Raw genomic sequence first — 23860 nt, 5'->3', positions numbered from 1 at the left:
TCTATCATAAACACCAGATGTAAAACACTAAATAGCCAGAAAAGGAAATTCTATTATAAAATATCATATCAGAAGCTATAATTCTAGCCATAGCTATAGAAGTAATTTTAATTTACGTACTTCCAGTTATGAGCTAGGAACGTGATTGTTTCTGATTAGTATTATTTTAAAGAAAGAGGTTTCAAAGTTAAAAGTGTTTTTGTGAAACACTATACATACTGAAATATGCAATCCCATACTATTGTGGAACAAGAGGGATTCACACACTATAGTTAACACTTACTAATTCGGTAATCAATTCTTAGTAAAACAAGCAAAGGGCATTTCTGCAGGGATTTCTATTGGCTTACCTTTGACTCTGCAGCTGCATTCTGCTGTAATTAGCTTTTATGTCCCTCTTTAGAAATGTGGCTGCTAATGCTCTATATCAAGAAGTACTGCTACATGTAAGCTAGGCCCTAGTCAGTGTCTCAGATATAAAATATTGGGCAGAAGGGAACAGCAGAAAAAAGGCTTACCATATTTATGATGATAAAATATTGAAGTCTACGTACTATTCCCCCTCTTTGTATTCCATGTGTACCCTATGAGAAAAACATCCCTGCAAAGCTTAGAGTAATTTCTCTAAAAATAAGGACCTTTCAGAAGGGCCTGCTGGCACTCTTCAAATTAGTAAGTACTGTTGTTTACAGCAGCTGCAGATGTATACACTTAAATCAGGATACGTAATAAAGACAAGGGGAAAAAAAAGAAATCTTCCAAATATTTTATTTACATGTTTTAGAAAGCTGTGAAAACAGCTTCAAATTATTTTATTTTGTATGTTGCTCTTTTAAAAATCATTGTCTGGGAACCTGCCAGAAAAAGGTCTGAAAGGGAAAGGTTTTGATTTGCCATGGGCAGGAAGTTCTCAAAAGAGCTGCAAGAATTCAGACCGCAGACCAGGTGCTGATGCAGAACTGAAGGGGATGGCCATATTTTATAGCAAATACTCCCAACAGGATTAATCTCTTTTCTTGATGGCAGCATTTTCCATAAAAGCTATAGCAGGGCATGTTACATTGATGAGAGGAAGTATGTTTCATTAGAAAAGGAGGCTTTTTCTATGCAGGGATTTTGATGAGGACTAGTTTTACTAGTAGCATTGAATATTCTGGCAAGCGGTTTGCTTGGTTTCAAGTAACCCCTGAGCTTGGGAAGGGCACAGACAGTAAGGCTCTGGCCGCATCACTGCCTGCTGCTGCCACAACCTCCTGTCTCCGCAATGCAGGATTATTGCTTTTGGCTGTAGATACTCATTGAGTGCGTGAACTTCACGAGTATTTTGCTTGTCTTTGCTATACCTTGTCAGGGCAGGAAAAGCTGAGAACTGCATGGCCAACCCCCAGAGACAAACACTGCCAAAACTGTGATTTTTAAGGGTCCTGATTTATGAAAGCATTTCAGTATCGCTAAGGAATGCTTTGAATGGTTTTCCGAATAGTGTTTGCCTGAAGGAGCCTAGATATGTTACTGTCCCTTCTTCCTGTTATATTTCTGGAAACTGATCTGTATCTGATCTCCAAAGAAGCTGACTGCTTTGGCTACTGACCTATGCTTGCTTGGGTAAGTCAAGGCTCAGCATTTCCAAGTGCAATGCCCACAGAGGACAGAAGAAAATATACATTTCCATGTGAGAATTTCTTACTGACCCTCTGTCTCACTATATGGTTGTGTCCATTCAAACATCAGGTTCAGTAGTCTCAGCCATCCTTCATCACCTGTGCTTTCCATTGGCTTAACCTGCTTTGGCAGGGATTGTTTTTATTGTTTTTAATAGCTGTTGAGGTTAAGCTAATCAGGGTACACAGTACTATTGCAAAGTCTACTTAGGATGTAATTCTTCAGTGTTTTAAAAATGACAAGTTCCAATCTGTCTAAATATTAGGGTTTTTACACAATTATGAGTAGTAATAATGCTGATGATGTTTTCGTGGCTCTCAGATACAGTACTTCACATTACTCTCTCTATAGGTAAATAGTACTAGACTTCCTGGCCTAGAAACCTTAATAGATTATCACTAAATCCAGGCACAGGACACAGGGCTGTGAGCATGGATGTATGCATGAATGTGCAGCAGCATTACTGCATTTTGCTAAATCATGAGTTACTCCTACTCCACAATCATTAATAAAACTTTATTTTTATACATACCAGAAAGGCAAGGGCAGCAAAAGAAACTTGTCTGTGGCCAAATGCTAGAAAATAGAATGAAATTATAAATTGCATTTTACTGTATGCACATGGTTTGCTACAGGAGAAATTAATCGAGTGCTGAGGAGCAGAAATACTTTTTTCCTGACAGGCTCTGCAGAAAAACTAGGTATTATCACACACAAAATGAAGACAATGCAGATATAATAGTACTCTAGAAATGCCAGTCTCTTCACCACTGATCTCAACAAGTTTTCACCTAACTTTTTCTAGTATTTGTCAGCTTCATATATCCAAGTGCCTTGTCAAAGCAGCTGGTGGTGTTAAACTCCTTGGAAAGGCAAGGGGAGGGATGAAGGGAAGGTCAGTAGCAGAACCAGGCCAGGAGTCACAGCCTTATCTATAGGCACTTCTACCTCCATGAGCAGAGAGCCCAAGACATAACCTATCCATTTATCCATTACTTTTTAAATTGTGTTTTTAGTAGTGAGGATTTACTATATAGCCACTATCTACTTCACAGTCTTACCAAGCAAGAAATATATTTAGCCTTTGCAATTTTTACCTGCCCTTTGCCTGCCTTCTCCTTTTTGTTGTTGTCCCCAGACCACTGTAGTGCTGTATCATGTTCATCTCCAAAGGTTTACAGTTCCCAAGTAAACCTTAGTCATGGCTGAGGGACACAAAACCACGTGTATGTACCTTACTTCCCTAACCAAGTCTCATCAAGCCTTTACTTTTGAGAACCCTTTTTCAATGACTGGCACATGACTTCTCTGTGGTGCCAAGGGCACGCACTAAAACTCTTCCTCAGAGCAACCAGCACATGTCAACATGTGAGTATGTAGCTACTAAGCAGATGTTCTTCATGGGCCTTTTGTCATCCTGGTTTAATTTACCACTCCCGCATAGCGTTCTGCAGCTACCTGCTTGCCTTTCTGTCCCCAAACCAGCCTCTCTGGATACGTCTGTGGAGGTTTTTTGTATGCTCCTGCATACAAAATAAACCATCAGTGTTTTACTGATCCAGCTAACTATGCCAGAGGGCTGGTTATTTCCAGCATTAGACCCATGTGCCTATAATTGTCATTTTAAGGCAGTGACAAGCAATTAGAAGTAGTTCTTCGTAATGCTTTCTCTGTTGGAAAGCTGTGTCTTGAACAAATGGTTTCCTCTATAAAGAAGCTGCACCTACTGATCTGATGGCCCAGATTGCTAAAAACTGTGCCTAGGGAGGTTTCAAAATTGCTTGTAGCGTTACTGTTAAAGCCACACCAAATTCAACTGTCTTTGAATTTGGTCAACTGTGCCAATGAATCATAACATTTTGAAACAGAACTTTGTGTTATTTTGAAAAGAAAGCAAGTGCCATGTAGGAGAAAATGTTGATTGAAAAAAATTAGTAATTTAACTGAGTGCAAATAAAAATGAAAAAGCAAACCCTTTGTTCCCAAAGCTCATAGATAAGTATAAGATGCAGAGGAAAAGAAAGACTAAGGTGTAGCAAGGAAAGTAAAGTAGCAGGAAACAAAACTTACGACAATTATGCTCAAAAGAAGCAAAAGTTCAAAGAGCAAACAAGAAGAAAAAAAATCATGAAGAAACAGCAGTGCAAAAGTAAAATATAACAAGAGGGAATAAAGTGATGCATGAAATCTGGAAGCAAAAGACATGGGATTTTTTTCGTTTTTACCAGCAGTATCTGATTGAATTTTACTGGTTTCTCACAAAAAAAAAAGAAATCTTTATTTCCATGAAAAGGATGTATCTTTATCAACCAAATATCTCCTCCAAGAAAATGCAGCCAGCTCTAGTTCTCTCCTGCATTCTTAACACAAATATTGTGAAGATGAGCAAAATATATCGATCTTTGTGTTTTCTCCAGTTCTCCAATATTTCCAGTTCATAAAACTGGACAGCGATTGACCATCACTGCACAGGAACGTACATTCAGTGGCACAGCAGGAATGCCTCCTGCACAACAATCTTCCTTCTGACAGGGAGTAAAGACTAATCTCTGGATAGATTAGTCACATGATCTCACGTGGGGGCCATCTATTAATTTTGGAGTACTTAAGGTTGCATACCAAAAACTTTTTAAAACCAAGGTCAGTTTTGTGTTCTAGTTATACATACATGGTGGCGTGTATTGTGGATGGTTGATGTAGTATGCAATCCAGGAAGTGAATCCCCAGTAAAAGGCACAGCCCTGCAATGGACAAAAGATACTTTTTTTTTTTTCTTGCTAGAAAGGATGATAAGTAAGTACAAACCATAACTTTATAAAAAATAATTCTGGTAAGTGCAAAACCCAGATGACCATCGAAAGACTGCAGTGGCTTCTTGAGTCACAGAATACAGATCTCTTTAAGATGCTATGAAGCCACTAAAAAAAAACAAACGGGACACAGTGTATATTTTTTTGATTGTGTTGAATGTGTTTTATGCCTGTTGTAGGAATTGACATTTGTTTTCTCCTTATTTGATTCTACTGCTGAAGGGCACATTTCTCTGAGTTGTACTATTAAAAGTGTAAGGCTGGTTAAAAGAGCTGAGCTGTTACTATACCTTAAACTTAGCATTTCCAAGCGAGATAGAGCTAGCCAAACAGAATGCTAAACCAGTTGAGACAATAAAGAGTAAAACTGAATAGGCCTGGTTTAACCCCGGAAAAAAAAAGGCACACAGTTCCTATAAAGATACTTGAGCTACACACTGCATCTACTCCCATGTATTCAGCCCCACTTCATCCTCTTGTTAAAAAGCAGCACCCCAGCTGCCTTTGCTTGGTGGCTGAAGCCATGGGCTTGGGAAAGTCCAAGCAGAGATAATGTGATCACGTTCTTGCCCTGTGTAGGGGTCACTGCTCCCATCGTTTGTACAAGGAAAAAACAAAACCCAGCAGCCAAGCAACTGAAACCACCCTGGAGACTGGATAAAGCCTTCCTACATGTCTATGTTAAGGGTCAGTACATTCTCAGGAAGAGCAGTGTGCTGGGACTGGCTAGAGCTCCATCCCATAAGTAGGGCTGCAAGTGAGGCTTTCTCTTTTTAATCTTTTTATGCAATGCTACTGTGGTACATGTACCACAGACAGAAGGGGACAACAGTAACTGTGGGTCTTTAACTTACACATGCACTAATTGTTTTGGAAATAGCACTCTTGTTCCAAAGCTATTTAGCTTGTATTCCTCTTTTTTTTTTTTAAAACACTGTGTATTGTAAAACAGCATCTCTAGCTGTGCATCTCATTACCTCCTTTCTGACTAGAATCAAGTCGAGCCCCCTATCATGGCCATACATTTATCTATCATCTCCTTCACTAAAACCTTAAATGTATTGCAAAACTTTTAAAGGGAGGGTCTTTACACCCCACTGAATGGGATGGGGAGCGGGGTGATACAAAATGACTGAGATTGAGTATGTGACATAAAAGAAAGGAGAACATATAAGTAATGACACACAGCTGAAATTTGGAAGGCTTTGGGAGACAGAAGAATTTAGGCCAGCTCAGTATCTTCCTTCTTGAGGCCTCCACCTATAGAAGATGAATATGTTTTTTTTTTACTTGTAATTTGATTTTAGCTTCTTAATGCAAGGCCTGTCTCTTGTTTTATATTTATATTGCACTGAGGAAATGAAGTGTGATTTCTGTTAGCATTGCTAGATGTTGCAGCAGTATATCTCATAATACATGAGTCTGAAAAATATCCTAGACATGATAATCAGCCCCTCGAGTGTGTAAGTCAAAGTGGACATTGACATGCAGCAGCTAAAATGGACATTGATTTCAGTTCATGTTCTTGGGGGCATGGCCCTGAAATTCTTCCTATATTTTTATTTCGATTAATCATAATTCCTGGAGCTAGAAAATAAATTATTTTTTATTTTCCTATCTTCTTCCAAGGACTGTTTTGATATGAGGATATTCTCTCTTACACAAAATGATAAACATATTGTCACCTTTATCATATTTTTCAGAGGAGTGTGCCCTCCCGACAACTTGTGAACAAATAACGTCTCCAGAAGATGTCTGATGTAGTGTAAACAATGGCAGAAGCAGGCCAAGCTGGAAGGAAAAAAAAAAAAGGAAATTAAAGTGAAAGATTGCTTTTTATTACTGCACAGTTTAATGTCACAAAAGGAATAAGGACTAATATTCCAAAACTGCAGAGTCACACTGAAATTGTGGGATTTAAGATATTGTCTTAATTGAAACATCTGGAGCCAAAGATTAATGGAATCATTTTCAGTGTTATACAAAGCTGCTTTTATTTTGCAGGGAAGCAACTTATTTTTACTAGCCTTGAATTAAAAAGAGCTCCTCAAGCTCTGAATGTGATACATAGCCCTGACAAGACATTAAAACAGGACAGCTGTGTATACAAGCGGGCATTTGCTGTGCTTTTCCAAAAGATGTCTCCCATGTTTTAAGGCCACCTTAATGCTCCTGTAGGATGTGTTTGATACTTAGAAACATTCTGAATATCTTCTGAATGGTTTCCTTGTCCTTTGCCAACTCATGTAGCTGCATGGAGGTAGTTTGTATTTCATTTCCTTGTGGATGCAAAATGAGATTTTGTTGCAAAGTTAATCCATTCTAATGGCTTTTTTGTTGCCTGTTACAAAGAAATGAGGTAATTGTTGTAGAAATTATTATACTGATTCTCTTTTGAGGAAGATTATGAAACAATAACAAGCGTTGCTGATTTGCTTCTGAGAATGAGTTGCTACTCATAGAGATTGAGTTTCAGAAACAAATATCAAAGGCGATTCCTGGTGGCATTTTATCTTGGTTACATTTACCATACTACCAGAGTCTGTCTCACTACAAACCAATTATAAGACCTAAATGAAAAGTGGTTTTCAGCATGTGAAATCTCAAATACTTTTGTTATGCATCTTGTATGGTTGCCAGAGTCAAAGATTAAACAATTTCAAAGTATTTAAACCAGAGAGAGTTGAGTTAAGAAAATTTCAAACAATTAACGACTTATCCAAAGTCTGGAGTAAACTTCCAGCTTTGCTGGGAATTTTAAAATTAATTTGTCTTAGGATGGGGACCTCAGATGAATCTGTTAATGAATAGTCACTGGAAGGATTCTGCACACCCTTTGACCACTTAAAAGAAGGTAAAAGTGTTGCTGGCTCTTCTGTGCTACCAGAAACTCTCTCCTTTTAAGTATATGAGCAAGAGAAGGAAAGCAAGTGTCTTGCAGCTCTGGATTTGAAGTCAGCTATTCTGTGTTCTCATTCCCAGCTCCAGTAACTCCCTTAATGTCTCTCCGAGTCTCTGTTCCTCCATCTGTAAATGGTATTATTACTTACTGTGTTTCTGTGCTGTATACCAGCTCCCTTGATTCTGCAATCATAGTGTGGAAAAAGTGCTGTGGGAAAGCTGTACATTTCCTTGAGGCTCCTAGTTCCCTGTGTGAGATCCCACTTCCAGTGCTCCAATTTATACAGCCAACAGGCTTTCCTTGATCACATTCCACCACTCTGCCAGGCACTAATCCCCCAGAATGGGGACAATCACACTGAAGAGAAGTAAGTTCTTCAAGTGTGAAAGTTCCCAACCTGGCTAGTGCATTAACCACCATCCTGTGGAAGGGTACAGTTGGTGGTGGCAGTGTCTTGAACCTCCCTGGCAGTTATTGTGTGTAGCTGGTTGCCACTTTCTTGTTTGTAACAGTTCTTAATCCCTCTCATTGATCAGGTCTGCTTTGTTTCTTCCAGAGTCCTTCAGAAGGCTTGGGAATGTCAGGGGCTGCCAAATGTCGCAAAAAGCTATCTTGGTTGTCTGTCCTCCCTTCATTGCATTTGGCATGCTCTTGAGTCTTAGCAGAATAAGCAGGTTGTGTTTCCTTGTGGTCAGCTCCTACTGTATTATATCGGAGCTATTTATTTTTCCTTGTTAGCGTTACTGTTGCGGTCATGGAGAGAAGCAAAGCTATCTGATTTATGCTTCTTTATGAGCTCCTCTGATTTGTTTCTGTACAGCTAGACACAACCTGTGTTCTTCACAGTTCTATAACAGTGGCTGAGCTCTTGTTTTTGTTTCACTTAAGTGTTTTATTTTTTAAAAGTCTTTCAGAACTCAAATATGTTGTGTATGGCCTTGGGGAACAATTACCATTTGAACAGGTTGGTTCCAAAAATCACATTACCAGTTCTTGAATTCCTATGACGCTTCTTTTGAGTTTCTTAGTTGTTCTTGGCCTGACTCATGACATGCAGACCTCTCAAAATTCATCCTTGTTGTGCCTAGGTGAGAGCTGGCATGGGGGTAGTTATCTTCTGTGCTGGATACTGATGCTACTCACCTTATGAGTTGGAATGCACTGTAAAGAGACTGGGAGTCGGACACCTGAAGTCTTGTCCTCCTCTGCTCAGAGTGACTTTGGGTTACTGCTCGTTGTGTTTATTATTTCACCTTCTGTTCAGGGTGTGTCCCGAGTGCAAGCTATTCGGGGAAAATACTACGTCTTCCATTGTGACCAGGTGCAGTGACCATTGCAACTGGAATCCCATTTTCGGTCAGGCTTATGAGTGTTGCCAGAATGCCAAACCACTATTGATAAGAACAATCAGAAACTCTCACTGACTATGAGACCAGGCATGTAGCCTCACACCCCCTGTAACCTCCTCAGCCTTAGAAATGCAGTCTCCATCCCTCTGGCTCCCTGTCCTCCAGGAAAATAGTTCACACAAGTGTCACTTACTGAACCACTGGGTGGCGGAAGTTCTTCGTACTTTCCACTTGATCATAAATAGTTGAGAGGCGAATGTAAAAGAGCAGATATATTAGAAGAGGCCCGGTGTATTCTGTTAGAAAAAACTAGAAAGGAAAAAGAAAACAGCTGTATCAGAGTAGGAAATTGTAACAATAAAGGCATGAGAAAAAGAATACCCCTATCCACAACACCTATTCATCCTTCAAATGTCATTTTGGCTTCATTTTGAGGACTTAAATGACACGTAGTTTTTTTCTGCTGTCTCTTTAGCAAAGGAGTCAAATCCATCTAGGAAATGAGAGAGAGCTTTCTGTGCAGAACATTAACCCAGTCAGGAAGGCTTCATAGAAAGTGGTCAAAAAACACAGTTATCTCCTCTTTATACTCTTGCGTGTGCCATCAGATGCCTGTTTGGAATCTAAATAACACTGAAAATCAAGGCCCAAAAGCTGAAGGCAGCTTGCTTTCTGCCAGTGTTTTTTGCCATTAAGTGATACATCAGTTAAAAGCCAAGCAAGCATGACAGAAACAAACACAGCTTTGAACCCTGGTTGCTAGCAGAGACCTTTGGAAGGCAGGGATCATTGCTTGACATTTGGTGGTAGGTGGAAGAGCAGGAACCTGTCTGCCTGGTGTTTGGTGCTTTGAGCCTTTGTTCAGTGACCGAGTGGGACTCCGCCCTGCACAGGCATCAGCAGAAGTAGCCTGTGATGGGCAAACTGGACAAGTTACCCTGTAAAACAGAAAGAAATAATTTCATCTCCCCACTGTCCCCCTGCTAGCCACAGAGAGCTGAGAGGAGATACAGCAGCAGAGGGAGAAGGAGGAGTTGTAGCGCTGCCATGAGCTTTGGTTTGGTACAGCCTGTACTGCTTTTTTGTTCAGGTCACACTCTTAAGATACAAACAGCTGGAGGAAGTAAAACATGGTTAGAGTGATGTGAGTTCTGGGTTTTATCATCTGTCCCCACTGGAATGAACCTCAGAATAAAATAGAAATGGTGTAGTCCTACATGTTTACAAGGACCAGCAACTGGCAAATCATAACTCAAGTGCATAGTGTTTCTTAAGGGATAAAGATTCATAACGAATGGGCCGTCTAGTTTTAAGGTGGCTATTTGCACTGCTATAGAATTGTAATGGATAAATACCTATGGCTTAAGGAAGCAACACTGAATTTAGACTACCTTTCTCAAAAGCAGTATTTGGCAGGCAGTCCCACCCCCAATGTGCTGTTCCTTTAATCGCTCTTCAGAAGAGCTTTGGAACAGAAAGATTTTCCTTCAGAAATATTCTGCAGTTAAGTTTTCTTCATTTAAGACCCTCAGTACCATTTATTTTCCTCTATTACAGAGGGAAACTTCTTGAAATTTCAGCCTTTCATAGCAGGACTGTCTCCAAAAGTAACAGACTTAAGTGTTCTCTACAAGGGAAATCTCAAATTCTCTTTTGTTCCACATGACACCATGATTTCTGGGCTCCATTTAGACTCTGCATGATCCCAAGAGCGGGGGTGCATGGGGGGGTGTGTGTGTGTGTGTAAGAAAACATTTCATCAAGGAGTGTCTAAGAGCCCACATCATTGTGGAGCACACCACAGCCAAGGGCTTATTAGAGTTTTGTCCTAATAGCAGTTGTATGGGTCTATTCCTAACTGTTTGTGAGCCCACTGATAGGCACCCTGCAAACACTGTAAGAGACAGCCTCTGCTATTAAAATCTAATACACTAAATAGAGACAATGGTGGTATAGGAGACAGAGGTGCAGATAATATGGCCTGGGCAGGTCAGTGTAAGAGCTTGGAATGAGCTGCAGTGAAGCTTTTTCTCTCAGACATGCGCTGCACCACAAAACACACCCCTAACTGCCAGCTTTTATCATCGGTTTGGCATGAACGTATTACATAGCTGCCATGAAAAGTTTGGCAGGACTTGGCACCATGTTGTGGTTGCTTGTCACTGCACCAAGTGTTCTCCCCTTCCCCCCTGGCTGACTTCAGATGCTGAAGGAGAAGGAAAGCTTCAGTATTTAGGAAAAAAATCCACTCTCTATTTAACAGCCAAAGCTACTAGCCATGTGATACCTGAATCCTTGTGACTGGATGAGGAGGCGTTTTTGATGTAGGAGGGGGGATGCAAGGCTTCCCATCAGAGCAATTCAGAGAAGCAGCTGAGAGCACCAACAGCAGCTCTTGAGTTGGGATTTGTGGAGGCGAGTAGCATCAGCGTGCTCAGGGTGCTTTATAGGCCAGGGACAACATCCCATCTTATCCGTGTGTCAGTCACATCTGACACAAAGCGTTAATCGCCCAAGCGAAGGCAGGCGATCCAGGGTCAGCTGTGAGATTTACAATCAAAGTAGGTATTGTCTGGCAGGCAGGACTGTATTTTCCTTTGTCATAACTGCATCACACTGCTGGAACATAGTTGAGTAGCGTTCTGTTTTAGAGGACAAGGTTCAATTTGCTGGTTGTCTGGGGTTTTTTTACATTTTTGGGTGAGTTTCAGTCATTTCCCTCTGTTGCGTCTCCCGTGCTGCAGCCTCTGCTCTCCTTTTGTGGTCCACTGATTTTAAATTAATCAGAATTGAAAAGTGAGTTCCAGAAAGGCAGGCAGAGAAACTCTGCTAAAAATCCCATAAGTTCAAGAGGGTGAAAGGGAAAGTAGTCTTAAATTAACACAAAATTACAATAGGTTTTAACCATTGGCAATCAAAGGCAAGCAGCATTCTTCTACTATTGATTCTCACTGATTATATGCAATTAAGCCTACCTAGTATCTTCATACTCATCCTATACCTGACTAATTGCTGAGCTTGGGGAGTTATTAGTTGTGTTAAGGATCAGTTCAATCTATCGTTTTTACAGATGCTCAAAAAGCCTACAAAATTACTACGATATTAGATCCTGCTGATGTATTCCGCAAAAATAACAATCAAATTTTAAACAAAACCCTGGAAATAATAACAACATCATAGCTTGTAGTTTATGGACAAAAGATATACCATTTTGTAAAAAACAAAAAATGATCATTTAAAACACAGAGCATTTTTCTTCTGCAGAAATGTAAAAAACATCCAATATTTAGAAGAAAATTACTTTCTCTTTACCATCTTTACCATCTTTATCATCTGCGCGCCGGAAGGCTGCGCAGCCATTCAGAGGGACCTGGACAGGCTGGAGAGTTGGGCGGGGAAAAATTTAATGAAATATAACAAGGGCAAGTGTAGAGTCCTGCATCTGGGCAAGAACAATCCCATGTACCAATACAAGTTGGGGGCAGACCTGTTGGAGAGCAGCGTAGGGGAAAGGGACCTGGGGGTCCTAGTGGACAGCAGGATGACCATGAGCCAGCAGTGTGCCCTTGTGGCCAAGAAGGCCAATGGCATCCTGGGGTGTATTAGAAGGGGGGTGGTTAGCAGGTCGAGAGAGGTTTTCCTCCCCCTCTACTCTGCCCTGGTGAGGCCACATCTGGAATATTGTGTCCAGTTCTGGGCCCCTCAGTTCAAGAAGGACAGGGATCTGCTAGAGAGAGTCCAGCGCAGAGCCACGAAGATGATTAAGGGAGTGGAACATCTCCCTTATGAGGAGAGGCTGAGGGAGCTGGGTCTCTTTAGCTTGGAGAAGAGGAGACTGAGGGGTGACCTCATTAATGTTTATAAATATGTAAAGGGCAAGTGTCATGAGGATGGAGCCAGGCTCTTCTCAGTGACATCCCTTGACAGGACAAGGGGCAATGGGTGCAAGCTGGAACACAGGAGGTTCCACATAAATATGAGGAAAAACTTCTTTACGGTGAGGGTGACCGAACACTGGAACAGGCTGCCCAGAGAGGTTGTGGAGTCTCCTTCTCTGGAGACATTCAAAACCCGCCTGGACGCGTTCCTGTGTGATATGGTCTAGGCAATCCTGCTCCGGCAGGGGGATTGGACTAGATGATCTTTCGAGGTCCCTTCCAATCCCTAACATTCTGTGATTCTGTGATTCTGTGATCTTATGGGCCTGCTTAGATTATTTTGATGTATTTGGTGTAGCCACATATGGTGGTCCATAGTAAACACAAAGATCTTTTCCTGGAGGAGTATTACATCTCTATTAGAATGTGCATAGCTTAACAGAATTTAACTGTTGAGCTCATCATTAACTCCCTGAAGAAAGAAAACAGGAGATTGCCCCTTTTTTCAGCAACTGTACACTCTATTTCATATTTCATATATTGTACAATGTCCAGTTCTTTTACCTTCCTTCTCTCCTCTCCGTTGTCTGGCATTATATACTCTCTATATACCTCTTATTCTCAGTGGCATAGAGAAAGTGCTGTTCTTGAAACAAACCTCTCCCAGGCATCAGCTCCATACAGGGTGCTGAACTCAAGCTTCTTTAGCTGTCTCAATTATCAGGTCCTTGGAGACCTGATTCAGTAATACCTAAACTGGGAACATCTACTACATAAACAACAAAACAGAGATCAGAAATATGTCAAAAGAAAGCTAATGTCTCCATCATTCAAGAGATGATGAGACAAATCGGAAAACAATATAGGATAGCTAATTTGCAAATCAGCAAGGCATCTCATCTTGCATGAGCCAGATTGTACCTGCTTCTTTTATCTCTGTTCAGATGATCATGCCAGTAACACCTTGCTGAACTGAGTAATAACTGGGTCAGGAATTATAATCCCAGACCTGATGAGGCAGAGGGTACATTTAGGGAAATATGAATGCAGCAGAGGCGAAAGGAGCTCTTTAAAGTTATTTCAGGGAATGTGAGGTGAATTTTCTGGCTGGTAGGGGCAGCTGGCATACTGCCTGACACCAACCCAACAAGACGACTACAGGGAATGGAAAGATTTTTGTGAGTTAATAGAACCATGTGTATCGGAGGGAAAAGGCAGAAAAGGACAAAAGGAAGCTATAAACTTCAGGAGGGAGTCTGAAAGAAGTCCAGCAGGACCTTTATAAATGAGCGGCCCATGGATTAGCAATCCACAGGAGGGCATCAGCTAACTCCTCTCTGTAATGTTTACAACATGCCCTTTCTGTAATACCACACAACACACCCTATCTTGTATCATGTTGCCTTTTGGCATAGTCTCACATTATCTCATTTATGACAAGCTGCAGAGCAGAGCTGAGGAAAGGCCATACAGCCTTTTCCATACCGATCCCTTCCCGCAGCTCTTTCCATGCCATGTAGGGGCAGTTTCCCAGTTCATCTGTGCTGGTCATGATGTTTTCTCTTCCACTGCCAATGGGATGCCTGGGTTCAAGCAGGGGAAGTGGAGGGCATAGTATGAGGACAATACCTGCAGCCAGACAATGACTTTGGGTCATTGCCTGAAGCTCTCAGCACAGACAGAGATACAAAATAGCTCAAGCATGTCCTGGGTAACTTTGATGGAAAAGTAGGTGCAGTATATAAATTATCTAATGGGCAGAGCTTAGTTTCCTCTGATAAATGTGAGGCAAAGGCACTAGTTGCAGGCCTGAGTCAGGGTCAGACTGAAACAGTATGTATCGCATAAAAAGGAGGATCTACTGCTATCAGACAGGCAGACCACTACTGTGCGCGAGAGTACAGAGAGTAGCTAAGATTTCTGAGAAACCCAAGACAAACAGGCAGTTTGTCTGATATGGGGACCCCAAGTCCCCATATCACATTAAACTTAGCATCTAACTACCTCAAACTCCTTTTATAATCCCAGTCCTAAGTACTCTTGAGCTGATGATAATAAAGAAACATTATTAATTTCTGGACTAATTTCTACTTCATAGGCTCTGCTCCTTCATTGAAGACCATATAGTTACCTGGGGATGATAATGGCATAATTTCAGCAGCATCGCTGAATCTTCACCTTTTCAAAAATCTTTGTCTTTTCATGTTTGCAAAAATCCTCAGCAGCAGTAGTTTTGCATCAACTGGTACAATTCTTAAGGGCTGCTAGTATATTCAATGATTTTTGTTCCAGTTCTCATGGAACTGGCTGACATATTCTACAAAACTTAAATAGCGCACACAGGGGCACCTGAAACTTCCCTTGTCTGGGCAGATTTTGCAGTGACTCAGTGTCTAGGAGTATTTCAGGCAGCAGCCCAATATTTACTGCAAATACTAGCGATATGGATGGATTTGCTGTAAGATTTTATAGGCAAATTGCAGGTGACTCAGGACAGCTTCAGGAGCTGGGGAGTGAAAGTGATGGATGCTGTTTCTCCCTGACTCAGGCCTGTGCTCGTTCTGTGCAAAAAGGGAGGTGAAATCCCAGCTTCCTCCTGTCTCTTCTCCTAAGACTGAGCTGTCCAAAACCACTGGTTTAGCATCAGACCACTTCACACTCTGGTCAAGATTCTCCCCTGAGAGGACAAGGTTTTGCGTGTTTCTTACCAAAATGGAAAATTACTGCAAATTAACAAATGCTTATCTTATACACACACATATATGCATGTTATATATGTTTGTGCCTATATATATTCAGCAAGGCACTCAAGTTATGTTGAGTTCAGATTTGCTGCCAAATCTTTATGGGGTTTTGACAGCATTTTGAAATCTACCCTATAATGTGTATCACTTTAAAATGTATATCCTTCATCTGCTATGTAGGTACCTCAATGAAATAGCACTTTTAAACACTTGTCTATTACTAATAACCTCAGCTAGCTCTTTGACAGTGCTTTTCATCTAGAAGCCTCAAAGCACTTTGCAAAGAGAAAAATACTGTTATTTTCTTGCCGCAGATCTGAAAACTGAGATACAGAGAAATTCAGTGACTTGTCAAGGTCACCAGACAAAGTGGGCAAACAGTAGCAAAGGGGCACCTGGTCTTTCCAAACACTGGTTCACTCTCTGGTTCACTCTCCTGAACACTGGTTCACTCTCCTCTTTGTCCTCTCCCTACCCTCAGTATGGAGTTGGGAAAAATTCCCCATACAAAATAATTTTGCCAGGCTTATACATTCTAGAGGGACTAAAACTGCTCAAATTTGCATAGATTGACAAATTGTCAACCTCCCTTGTTACTCTGAATACAAATAGGAAAGGGTCTACACTTATCAGCACCATACATCACCATCTTTGTTCCTTAAGTAGCAGAAAGGGTTTCAGCATAAAGTTGTGTATAACTGAAAGAAACAGCTTGTTCCGTTTATGCTTACTGAATTCCCTCTACCTTCTTTTTGTGCTTGAATCAGTAAAAACTCAAGGATGTTACTATAAACATTTATGCATAGGTTCTGCAGCCTGTACTGTGCTCAACAGCAACTAAAACGTTCACCTCTTAGAATTAATTTTCCTAGTAGTTCCATAACTCCCTTTGGCATTGGAAAAATTGACACACTGGCATGATTCGTGGTAAGCTTGTGGCATTTGTTCCTGAGACCAAGAGAAATTATTGCAACACTGTTTGCCTGATTAGAAGCAGCATCTGAGGAATCCCAGTCAGCCATTTGGGCAGTTTCAGAGGTCTCCACTTATCAGTTGACTTCATGCTGCCACTGGGCAGTTACTATAGAGCCAGAACTATATGTGGCTCAAGGAAAGGCACAAACAATATAAAACCATGGCAAGAAATCAGGCAAATGCAAGCTGTTCTCTCCTGATAACCCTGGAGGCTGAAAAGTATTAGACTTAATGGAAAATAAGACCAATCTTGTGTGTGTATTTGCCTTTTTGAAAGGTTACAATGTTTTGAAAGTTCATACCATTTAACTGGGATCGGCTCAAGACTTGGCCAGCTGTACCAAGGTAGAGTAACACTTACTGTGTGTAATATTACATGTTCAAGCAGAAACCTTTGCCAAGTACAAACTGTTAGCTGTAAAATGTAAGTGCTTTGTGTTACAAATAATTGGAGTTGGAAAAGGGGCTGTAGAGGAAATAGTGACTGCTTTTTTTTCCCAGGAGATCATCTGCTATGATCAAATTATCTATTGATCCAAGAGATTTTAGCAATGAAAAACCATTTGGGGATTTCTCTTTCTTTGGCACTTTGTTGTAGTTGTTCTTAAGCCACTCACAGATTTACACAGAATCACATGTTCTGTTTATTTGGCCGTGCTGCTAAGTTTTCCAGGTGCCCACAATTCCCTGAAACTCTTATTGAATTTGTAGGGTCCTGTCCCACAACTAGCTGTGCTTGAATTAGCCACAAAATATGCAAGCTCTGATATATATACTGAGAAATATATTCAATGACATTATCCACTGATACATCCTACAGATCCTCAGCTTTCTCTTTTATCTTGATCTCAAATTCCTTCCTAAGCAATGATCATGTGAGTTTTCTTACATTTATCTTCTTCACACTGGCCCACTAGTTTGCTGGGACTCCCAGCCCTCCAACACCTTCGAGTTCACAGAATCACAGAATCAATCAGGCTGGAAGAGACCTCTGGGATCATCGAGTCCAACCATTGCCCTGACACCACCATGTCAACTAGACCATGGCACTAAGTGCCATGTCCAGTCTTTTCTTAAACACATCCAGAGATGGTGACTCCACCACCTCCGTGGGCAGCTTGTTCCAATGTCTAATAACCCTTTCTGAGAAGAAATACTTCCTAATGTCCAACCTGAACCTCCCCTGGTGAAACTTGAGGCTGTGTCCTTTTGTCCTATTGCTAGTTGCCAGGGAGAAGAGGCTGACTCCCACTCCGCTACAACCTCCCTTCAGGTAGTTGTAAATTGCAATAAGGTTACCTCTGAGCCTCCTCTTCTCCAGGCTAAACAACCCCAGCTCCCTCAGCCATTCCTCATAGGTCATAACCTCCAGACCCTTCACTAGCTTGGTCACCCTCCTCTGGACTCGCTCCAACACCTCAACGTCTCTCTTGAAGTGCGGGGCCTAGAACTGGACACAGTATTCAAGGTGTGGCCTCACCAGTGCCGAGTACAGAGGGACGATCACTTCCCTAGACCGGTTGGCTACACTATTCTTAATAGAGGCCAGGATGCCATTGGCCTTCTTGGCCACCTGGGCACACTGCTGGCTCATGTTTAGCCAGCTGTCGATCAGCACCCCCCAGGTCTCTTTCCACCGGGCCGCTTTCTAACCACTCTTCCCCCAGCCTGTAGTGCTGCATGGGATTGTTGTGGCCGAAGCGTAAGACCCAGCACTTGTTCTTGTTGAACCTCATGCCATTGGTCTCGGTCCATCTATCTAACCTGTCCAGATCCCTCTGTAGGGCCTTCCTACCCTCCAGCAGACTGACACTCCCACCTAGCTTGGTGTCATCTGCAAATTTGCTGAGGGTGCACTCAATCCCTACGTCTAGATCATCTATAAAGATATTGAACAGCACCGGCCCCAGAACTGAGCCCTGGGGAACACTGATAGTGACCGGCCACCAGTTGGTCTTTGCCCCATTCACCACCACTCTCTGGGCTCAACCATCCAGCCAGTTTTTAACCCATTGAAGAGTCCACCCATACAAGCCCTGGACAGCCAGTTCCTCAGATCCTCTCTTTTTTTCTTCTGTTGTAATTGTCTGTGCATCCACATCCCATTGAGAGGTTATAAATCTTTGCTGAAGTCTCTTCTTCCATTCCCAAATTAGGGAAAACATCTTAAGTTATTCTCCAAGGGAAGCCCAAAGCTGACCTTGGTATAGAGAAGGTAGAGAAAATGAGTCTGCAGCAGTTTGGCTGTCTCTTTTTCAAACCCATCAATACTCATAAATTGCTTCGTATCACACTCATCCCACAGACTTCATGGGATTGTTCCACGTTTACAGGACCACTGAGTGAGCTCTTCCAGCCACACTCAGAGCAAACTGCTCTTCCCCTATTCACCACCCCCCCACACCCACAGAACAGAAAAACTTCAGTACCTGTGTACTGTGCAAGTAAGAGAAGAGAACCACGCTGACCAAAACACTGCCTTCTCCCTGAGAGAACAGGCGCACCTTGTTATTCAGTACAGCATGCACTTCCCCACTGTGTACACCTGCTATGCATAACCACAAAGCTTCAAACACAGATCTCTTGGCTTCTTGTTCATTTTCCACAATGCCTAACTAGGTGGTAATTTTGCTTGCCATCCAGAAGGGAACAGACCAATTAGTGAAAGCGTGGATTTTCAGATTTCAAAAATGTTATCGGGTTTAAATAAGTATTAATCTCTACATTTCTAAATTGAGCAGAATCTTTTTTTTCACTGGAAATTTTGAAATTATTCCAGAAAAATAATGTATAATATAATCTTAAACCTATTAAATACAGTTCCATTTTTCAGCCAGCTCTGTTTTACACCAGCACAAGTCTATTGAAGTGGTAACTCGGATCAGAGAGAATCAATAGTTTTCTCTGTGATTATTTGCTTGTATCGCAGAGCTGTGTGGAATCTGAGTCATATAGGGAGGGCATGCAAGGAGGGGGATTGTACAAATACAAAGCAAAAAAATGCACTACCTAAGGAACTATATTCCAAGCAAATGGAGCAGTTCTGCTGCTAGCCTCAGTAATTTAAGGCTCTCAGGAGTCAAAGTATTTAAGCAATCCCTAATTTTAAATCACAGTTACAAAAAATATTTACTGAAGTACTGTGTTTCAGGGTTAATCTTATGAAATTCACATACTTGGAGGTAAAATATATATTTCACAGTTCTATGCTGTTTTCTCAGTTCTATTTTGATCTTTCTGGTAGCCTGCCTGAGTAGCAACTAGACAACAGCAGGTGATAAATCAGGACTTACAATCACTGCTCAAATGAGGAAAGCTTTAACAGAAGTCTGAAGTTGAGCAGGAAGAATGGTTTTCTTTTTCCTTTTGACTACAGTAGCACCATGCATTCTTAATGGTAAAATGCCAGCCATATTTCCAAAAAGCCACACACCACATTGCAATATATAAAAAGAGGTCTCTGTCAAACATGCTTAGGCCCAAAATTGGACAGATTAAAAATAAAACCCATCACGCCAGTGGTGGGAATTTCAAGCACCCCTGGGGGTACAATCTTTGCAGGAGGCATATAGAAAAGCTCTGTAAACTCAGCTCCCATGAGCCTCTCTGCAGCATCAGTCAGCAAACCTGAACTACCCCTTCCAGGAAGGGTAAAGGAATTGGTAAATCTTGTGCAGAAGTAAATTATGTGTTTCAGATAATATTTGTTTTATAAAAAAGAAGGCAGAGTAGAGAGAGAGTTCTAACAAAATCCATGATACTAAGAAACAGGTTTCGTTTTCCCCCTGAATTGCTTTCTGGAGCAACCTTGAGGGCCTCCATTCATCTAAAAGAGCCAGCTAAAGTTGGATTTCTACCCACATTATCCCAGGAAAGGGCTTAATTCTCAAAAGAGATTGACAAGTAATTGCTCCAGTGAAGAACTGCAAATCCCTCACCCCAATTTGTTCTCCCTCCTCCCTCAGAGAAACCCAGCCTCTAAAACTTGTTGAAACCTGGTCAACAAATCTCAAAGCTGTGGTGTAACCTGAGCCCAGGGGATGTCTGGCCTTTCACAGCAAAAAAACACCAAAAATATTTCAGTCACTGTGCAACCATATTTTAAGGCTAAGGATGAGAAGGAAACATCCTTCCTACAAAGTGGCAGACAGAGGGACTGAGTAGAAAACAGGAGATGACAAATTCTTGAGCCACCCAAGTGGAGTGTGACAACGACTGTAAATCAGACACCATGCATACTCCAAAAAGGAAGCTGAGGTTTCTTGATTCAGAAATACGCTCCTAGACTGAGGGACTTAAACTGTTTGTTTGGGAACAGACAACAACATCATCTTTTATTTTACAACATGCCTAGAGAGGGTACTGCTCCCAGGAGGCAGAGGTGGGTACCACTTTCCCCTTTTAAAAAACACAAGTCATTGTCTTGGTGTAAATCCTCAGCATTGGGGGTCTTGATCTTCAAGTGGGCCTCTCAAGTGTGATCTCCAATGAGGTGACGAAGACCCACCTCTGTGCTTAGTTTTCCGCTAGACAGATCCACACTGAAGGCATCGACCTCTGGAGCACCAACATATCTCCATGTGCTTCTGTGTCTATTTTTGGAGTCCAGACCTGAATGTGGCCCTTTGTGCCTCAGCTATCATTTTGCTGATGAGATAAGAATATTTTTATACTGTGCCTTGTATATTTAAATCAGAAGCATCCCCCACTGTGTACATAAATCTGATAGACCTTCAAGGGCAATGGGAGAATGGGAGCTCTAAACACAGTAAAAATGGCAGTAAAACTATACATCCTGTGTACAAATATATTCTTAATTGCTATTGTTAGAATACAATCTTCTATTAACTTTTGCTCTATCGCCAGAGACTAGTTATAATACAAAAATCTCTTGACTATTTAAATGATGTGACTGGGAAGAAGATTTCTCCCACTGAGAATGGAGACAATTTAGAATATGGAACAGAATGGGATAAGATGAATATTCAGAAACTCATGGAATCAACTTTCTGCACACACAGATTAAATCACTGAAAAATACCACTGCCTGCAGTATCAACGCCTAGTCATAACTGCACTATTTATAATGGGATATTAAGCTTTATGTTAATGTCTTAGGCTACATAAACCACCAGGAAAGGAGAGAATAAATAAGGTTCTTGCAGATTACTTAGTTGTAGCAAACAGGAGGCTGTGCTACTCATAATTTTGCTTTGCAAAGAAATTCCATGGTTGAGATGTGGTTGGATGGGTTGGGTGGGAAACAGGACCCCAACTAGCATTAATCAGCATGGGAATCAGTGGGGTAAAGCCTCAGCCTTGGTAAACTTGCAGACCTCTACTGAAAGAGGTAGGTCACACAGTGTGAACTGCTCTAACTCCACTGAAATAAACTGCTTGTCACCACCTTGGGATTTGGGTCCTGTTGTTAGAACTGGGAAGGACAGATATAGGTCATGTTCATAGGGGCTAAAACCCCCCAGAGTTTGTGCTGCTAGGGGCTATCTGCTTCTCTGGAGAGAGAAATGCATGTGAGCTTGAGCACGTGAGAGGGATATATGACCTTACAGTGCTGATCCAGAAGCCAACTCTTCCCAAAGTGAAGGGCAGTTCTGGCAGTAACATCCACCTTGAATGTACTGTTTAACAGATAAGGAGCTGTAAAATAGCATGTCCATTCTAAGTGTCTTGTAGTAACGCTTCCTAGCCCATAGTGACCTACTAGAGAGAGGAACTGGTACTATCATCTACAAGATGCTTAAAGACCTGGCACTCACAAGCTCCATATATAGTCTCATTATGGCTTTCAGAAACTGTAGTTCTATCTTACTCATGTTTCTCACTGCACAAATCGGGAATCTCATTACCCAATATACAGATATGGGCTGTGTGTTACTCCAGCTAACACAGCACAAGCAAACTACAGCAAAAGCTAGGTCGGTCTAGTAGTGAGACTACTTTCAGTGCTGTCACCTATGCCGCTGCAGGATGTTGGAAAAGTCTCTTCATCTCCCATTCCTTCACTGTCCTTTCAAACCCCTCTGCTGTCTTCCGTCTTTGGGCTGTGAAAGAATTGAATCTTTCACTTCCTCCTTGCACATAAGAGCCTGTTAGGTTGGAGTTCCCCACAACCCTGTTTGGGTGGAATGTGTTGCCACCCTGACCCCACCACCCTGACCTTCCAACAACTGCTTACAGGAAAATAATTGAAGTCAAACTGAGACCAGAAGTGAAAACAGACCATGGGTCTACCCACAGCATAATACAGGTATTGTTGCTCATGGCAAATGCTTTTGTTTTAGAAAGAGTTTTGTGACTCCTGAGCCTGGCTGGGCATCTTCTGCCTGGAATCCTTGGCCTCACCACTCTCTCAGAACCTTTCTTCCGGTGAACAAAGAATAAGACATTCCTATCCAATAGGTTTCCTGCATTAGTAACAGGATTACCAGAAATCCATTTTTTCTTTTCAATATCCTTCCACTTTCAAAGCTGAGGAGCCTTGCAGCAAATAAATGTATTTGGCTACAGGTCCTGCACAGGAATATAAACCCTAGGTAAGCTAAAACTGTTTTTAAAATTGATTATTTTTTCTTCAGGCAATATTGTTATGTCCACCTTCTAATCTTTAATTGGATGTCAGAGTTAGCACATTGATAACTTGGCTCAATATCCATTTAATTCTGTTTTGACTGCTGATAAAGTAATTACACCATTTGACATAGGGAAGGACAGACTGAGGAAGTTGGAGTAACTTGATGATAAAACACATTGTACCTTAAGACATATCGTGTTGATTGTTACAAGGACATACTTACTGTGGTCCAACCAACCTGCTGACCCAGGTCTGTAAAATACAGTGTAATGATGGAGGAAACAGCAAGGCTTTGAATGTTAATGGAATCCTTCAAATAGGGTCCATCTGTATTGACAAAAAGAGAAGAGGAGATGGCATGGACAACAGGCATACTCTCAGAGGCTCAGCATATTGCATAGGCTGCCCTGCTAAAGGTCAAGGTGTAGGCTCAACTTGTGTTCTGATTTATTTTGGTGACTTGGTACTTATTCTCTAGGTTAGCAACTTAGAGCATTTCTGTGAGAGTTATTCTCCTCTCATTCTAACAAAAGCATTAGGCTGACGTGACACTGGGCGGCAATGCATAGCAACTATTAACGATATTATCTCTGTTAATCTAGACCATTAGAGACATGCCATGCAATCACACAGACAATTTCACAGAGCACATTTTGTTCTGTTCTGCAAAACTAACGGGAAAGTTGATGTTATGCGGTGTCTCCCTCACCGATATCTTTTGCTGAAGCATTTGAATTCTCATACTATTTTACAATAGGTGGCACCATCATGATGAACGCAACTTCTTGGGCAAAGGCCCACAGTCCAAGATTACTTTGTAAGATGTCTGATCAAGGCAGACCAGGTGTATCTCAGCATTACATTACTTTTCACAGTATTCTGAGGCATCTGCTTCCAGTCCTGATGGACCTAGAGTGTACAAGCAGAGACATAAAATGGCAATATCTG

At 41.5% G+C, this 23860-nt stretch overlaps 1 protein-coding gene across 3 annotated transcripts in view; it reads right to left on the bottom strand.

Moving 5' to 3' along the window:
- TECRL (trans-2,3-enoyl-CoA reductase like) overlaps nucleotides 1-23860 on the bottom strand; it is a 72383-nt gene that overhangs the window by 6602 nt on the left and 41921 nt on the right. For 2 of the 3 annotated variants that reach the window (XM_068402553.1, XM_068402551.1), the window contains exons 4-8: nucleotides 23136-23239; nucleotides 8917-9032; nucleotides 6158-6263; nucleotides 4331-4403; nucleotides 2195-2238 (exon numbers count right to left, since the gene is read on the bottom strand). In XM_068402553.1, coding sequence (XP_068258654.1) covers nucleotides 2195-2238; nucleotides 4331-4403; nucleotides 6158-6263; nucleotides 8917-9032; nucleotides 23136-23239 — 443 coding nt within the window. The remainder of the gene's footprint in view (nucleotides 1-2194; nucleotides 2239-4330; nucleotides 4404-6157; nucleotides 6264-8916; nucleotides 9033-23135; nucleotides 23240-23860) is intronic. The other variant, XM_068402552.1, reaches the window with a different exon arrangement.

The sequence above is a fragment of the Nyctibius grandis genome, chromosome 6, assembly GCF_013368605.1.
Source record: "Nyctibius grandis isolate bNycGra1 chromosome 6, bNycGra1.pri, whole genome shotgun sequence".
Lineage (NCBI taxonomy): Eukaryota > Metazoa > Chordata > Aves > Nyctibiiformes > Nyctibiidae > Nyctibius > Nyctibius grandis.
Note: the sequence above shows the minus strand (reverse complement) of the source record. Positions and strands in the feature narration are given on the sequence as shown.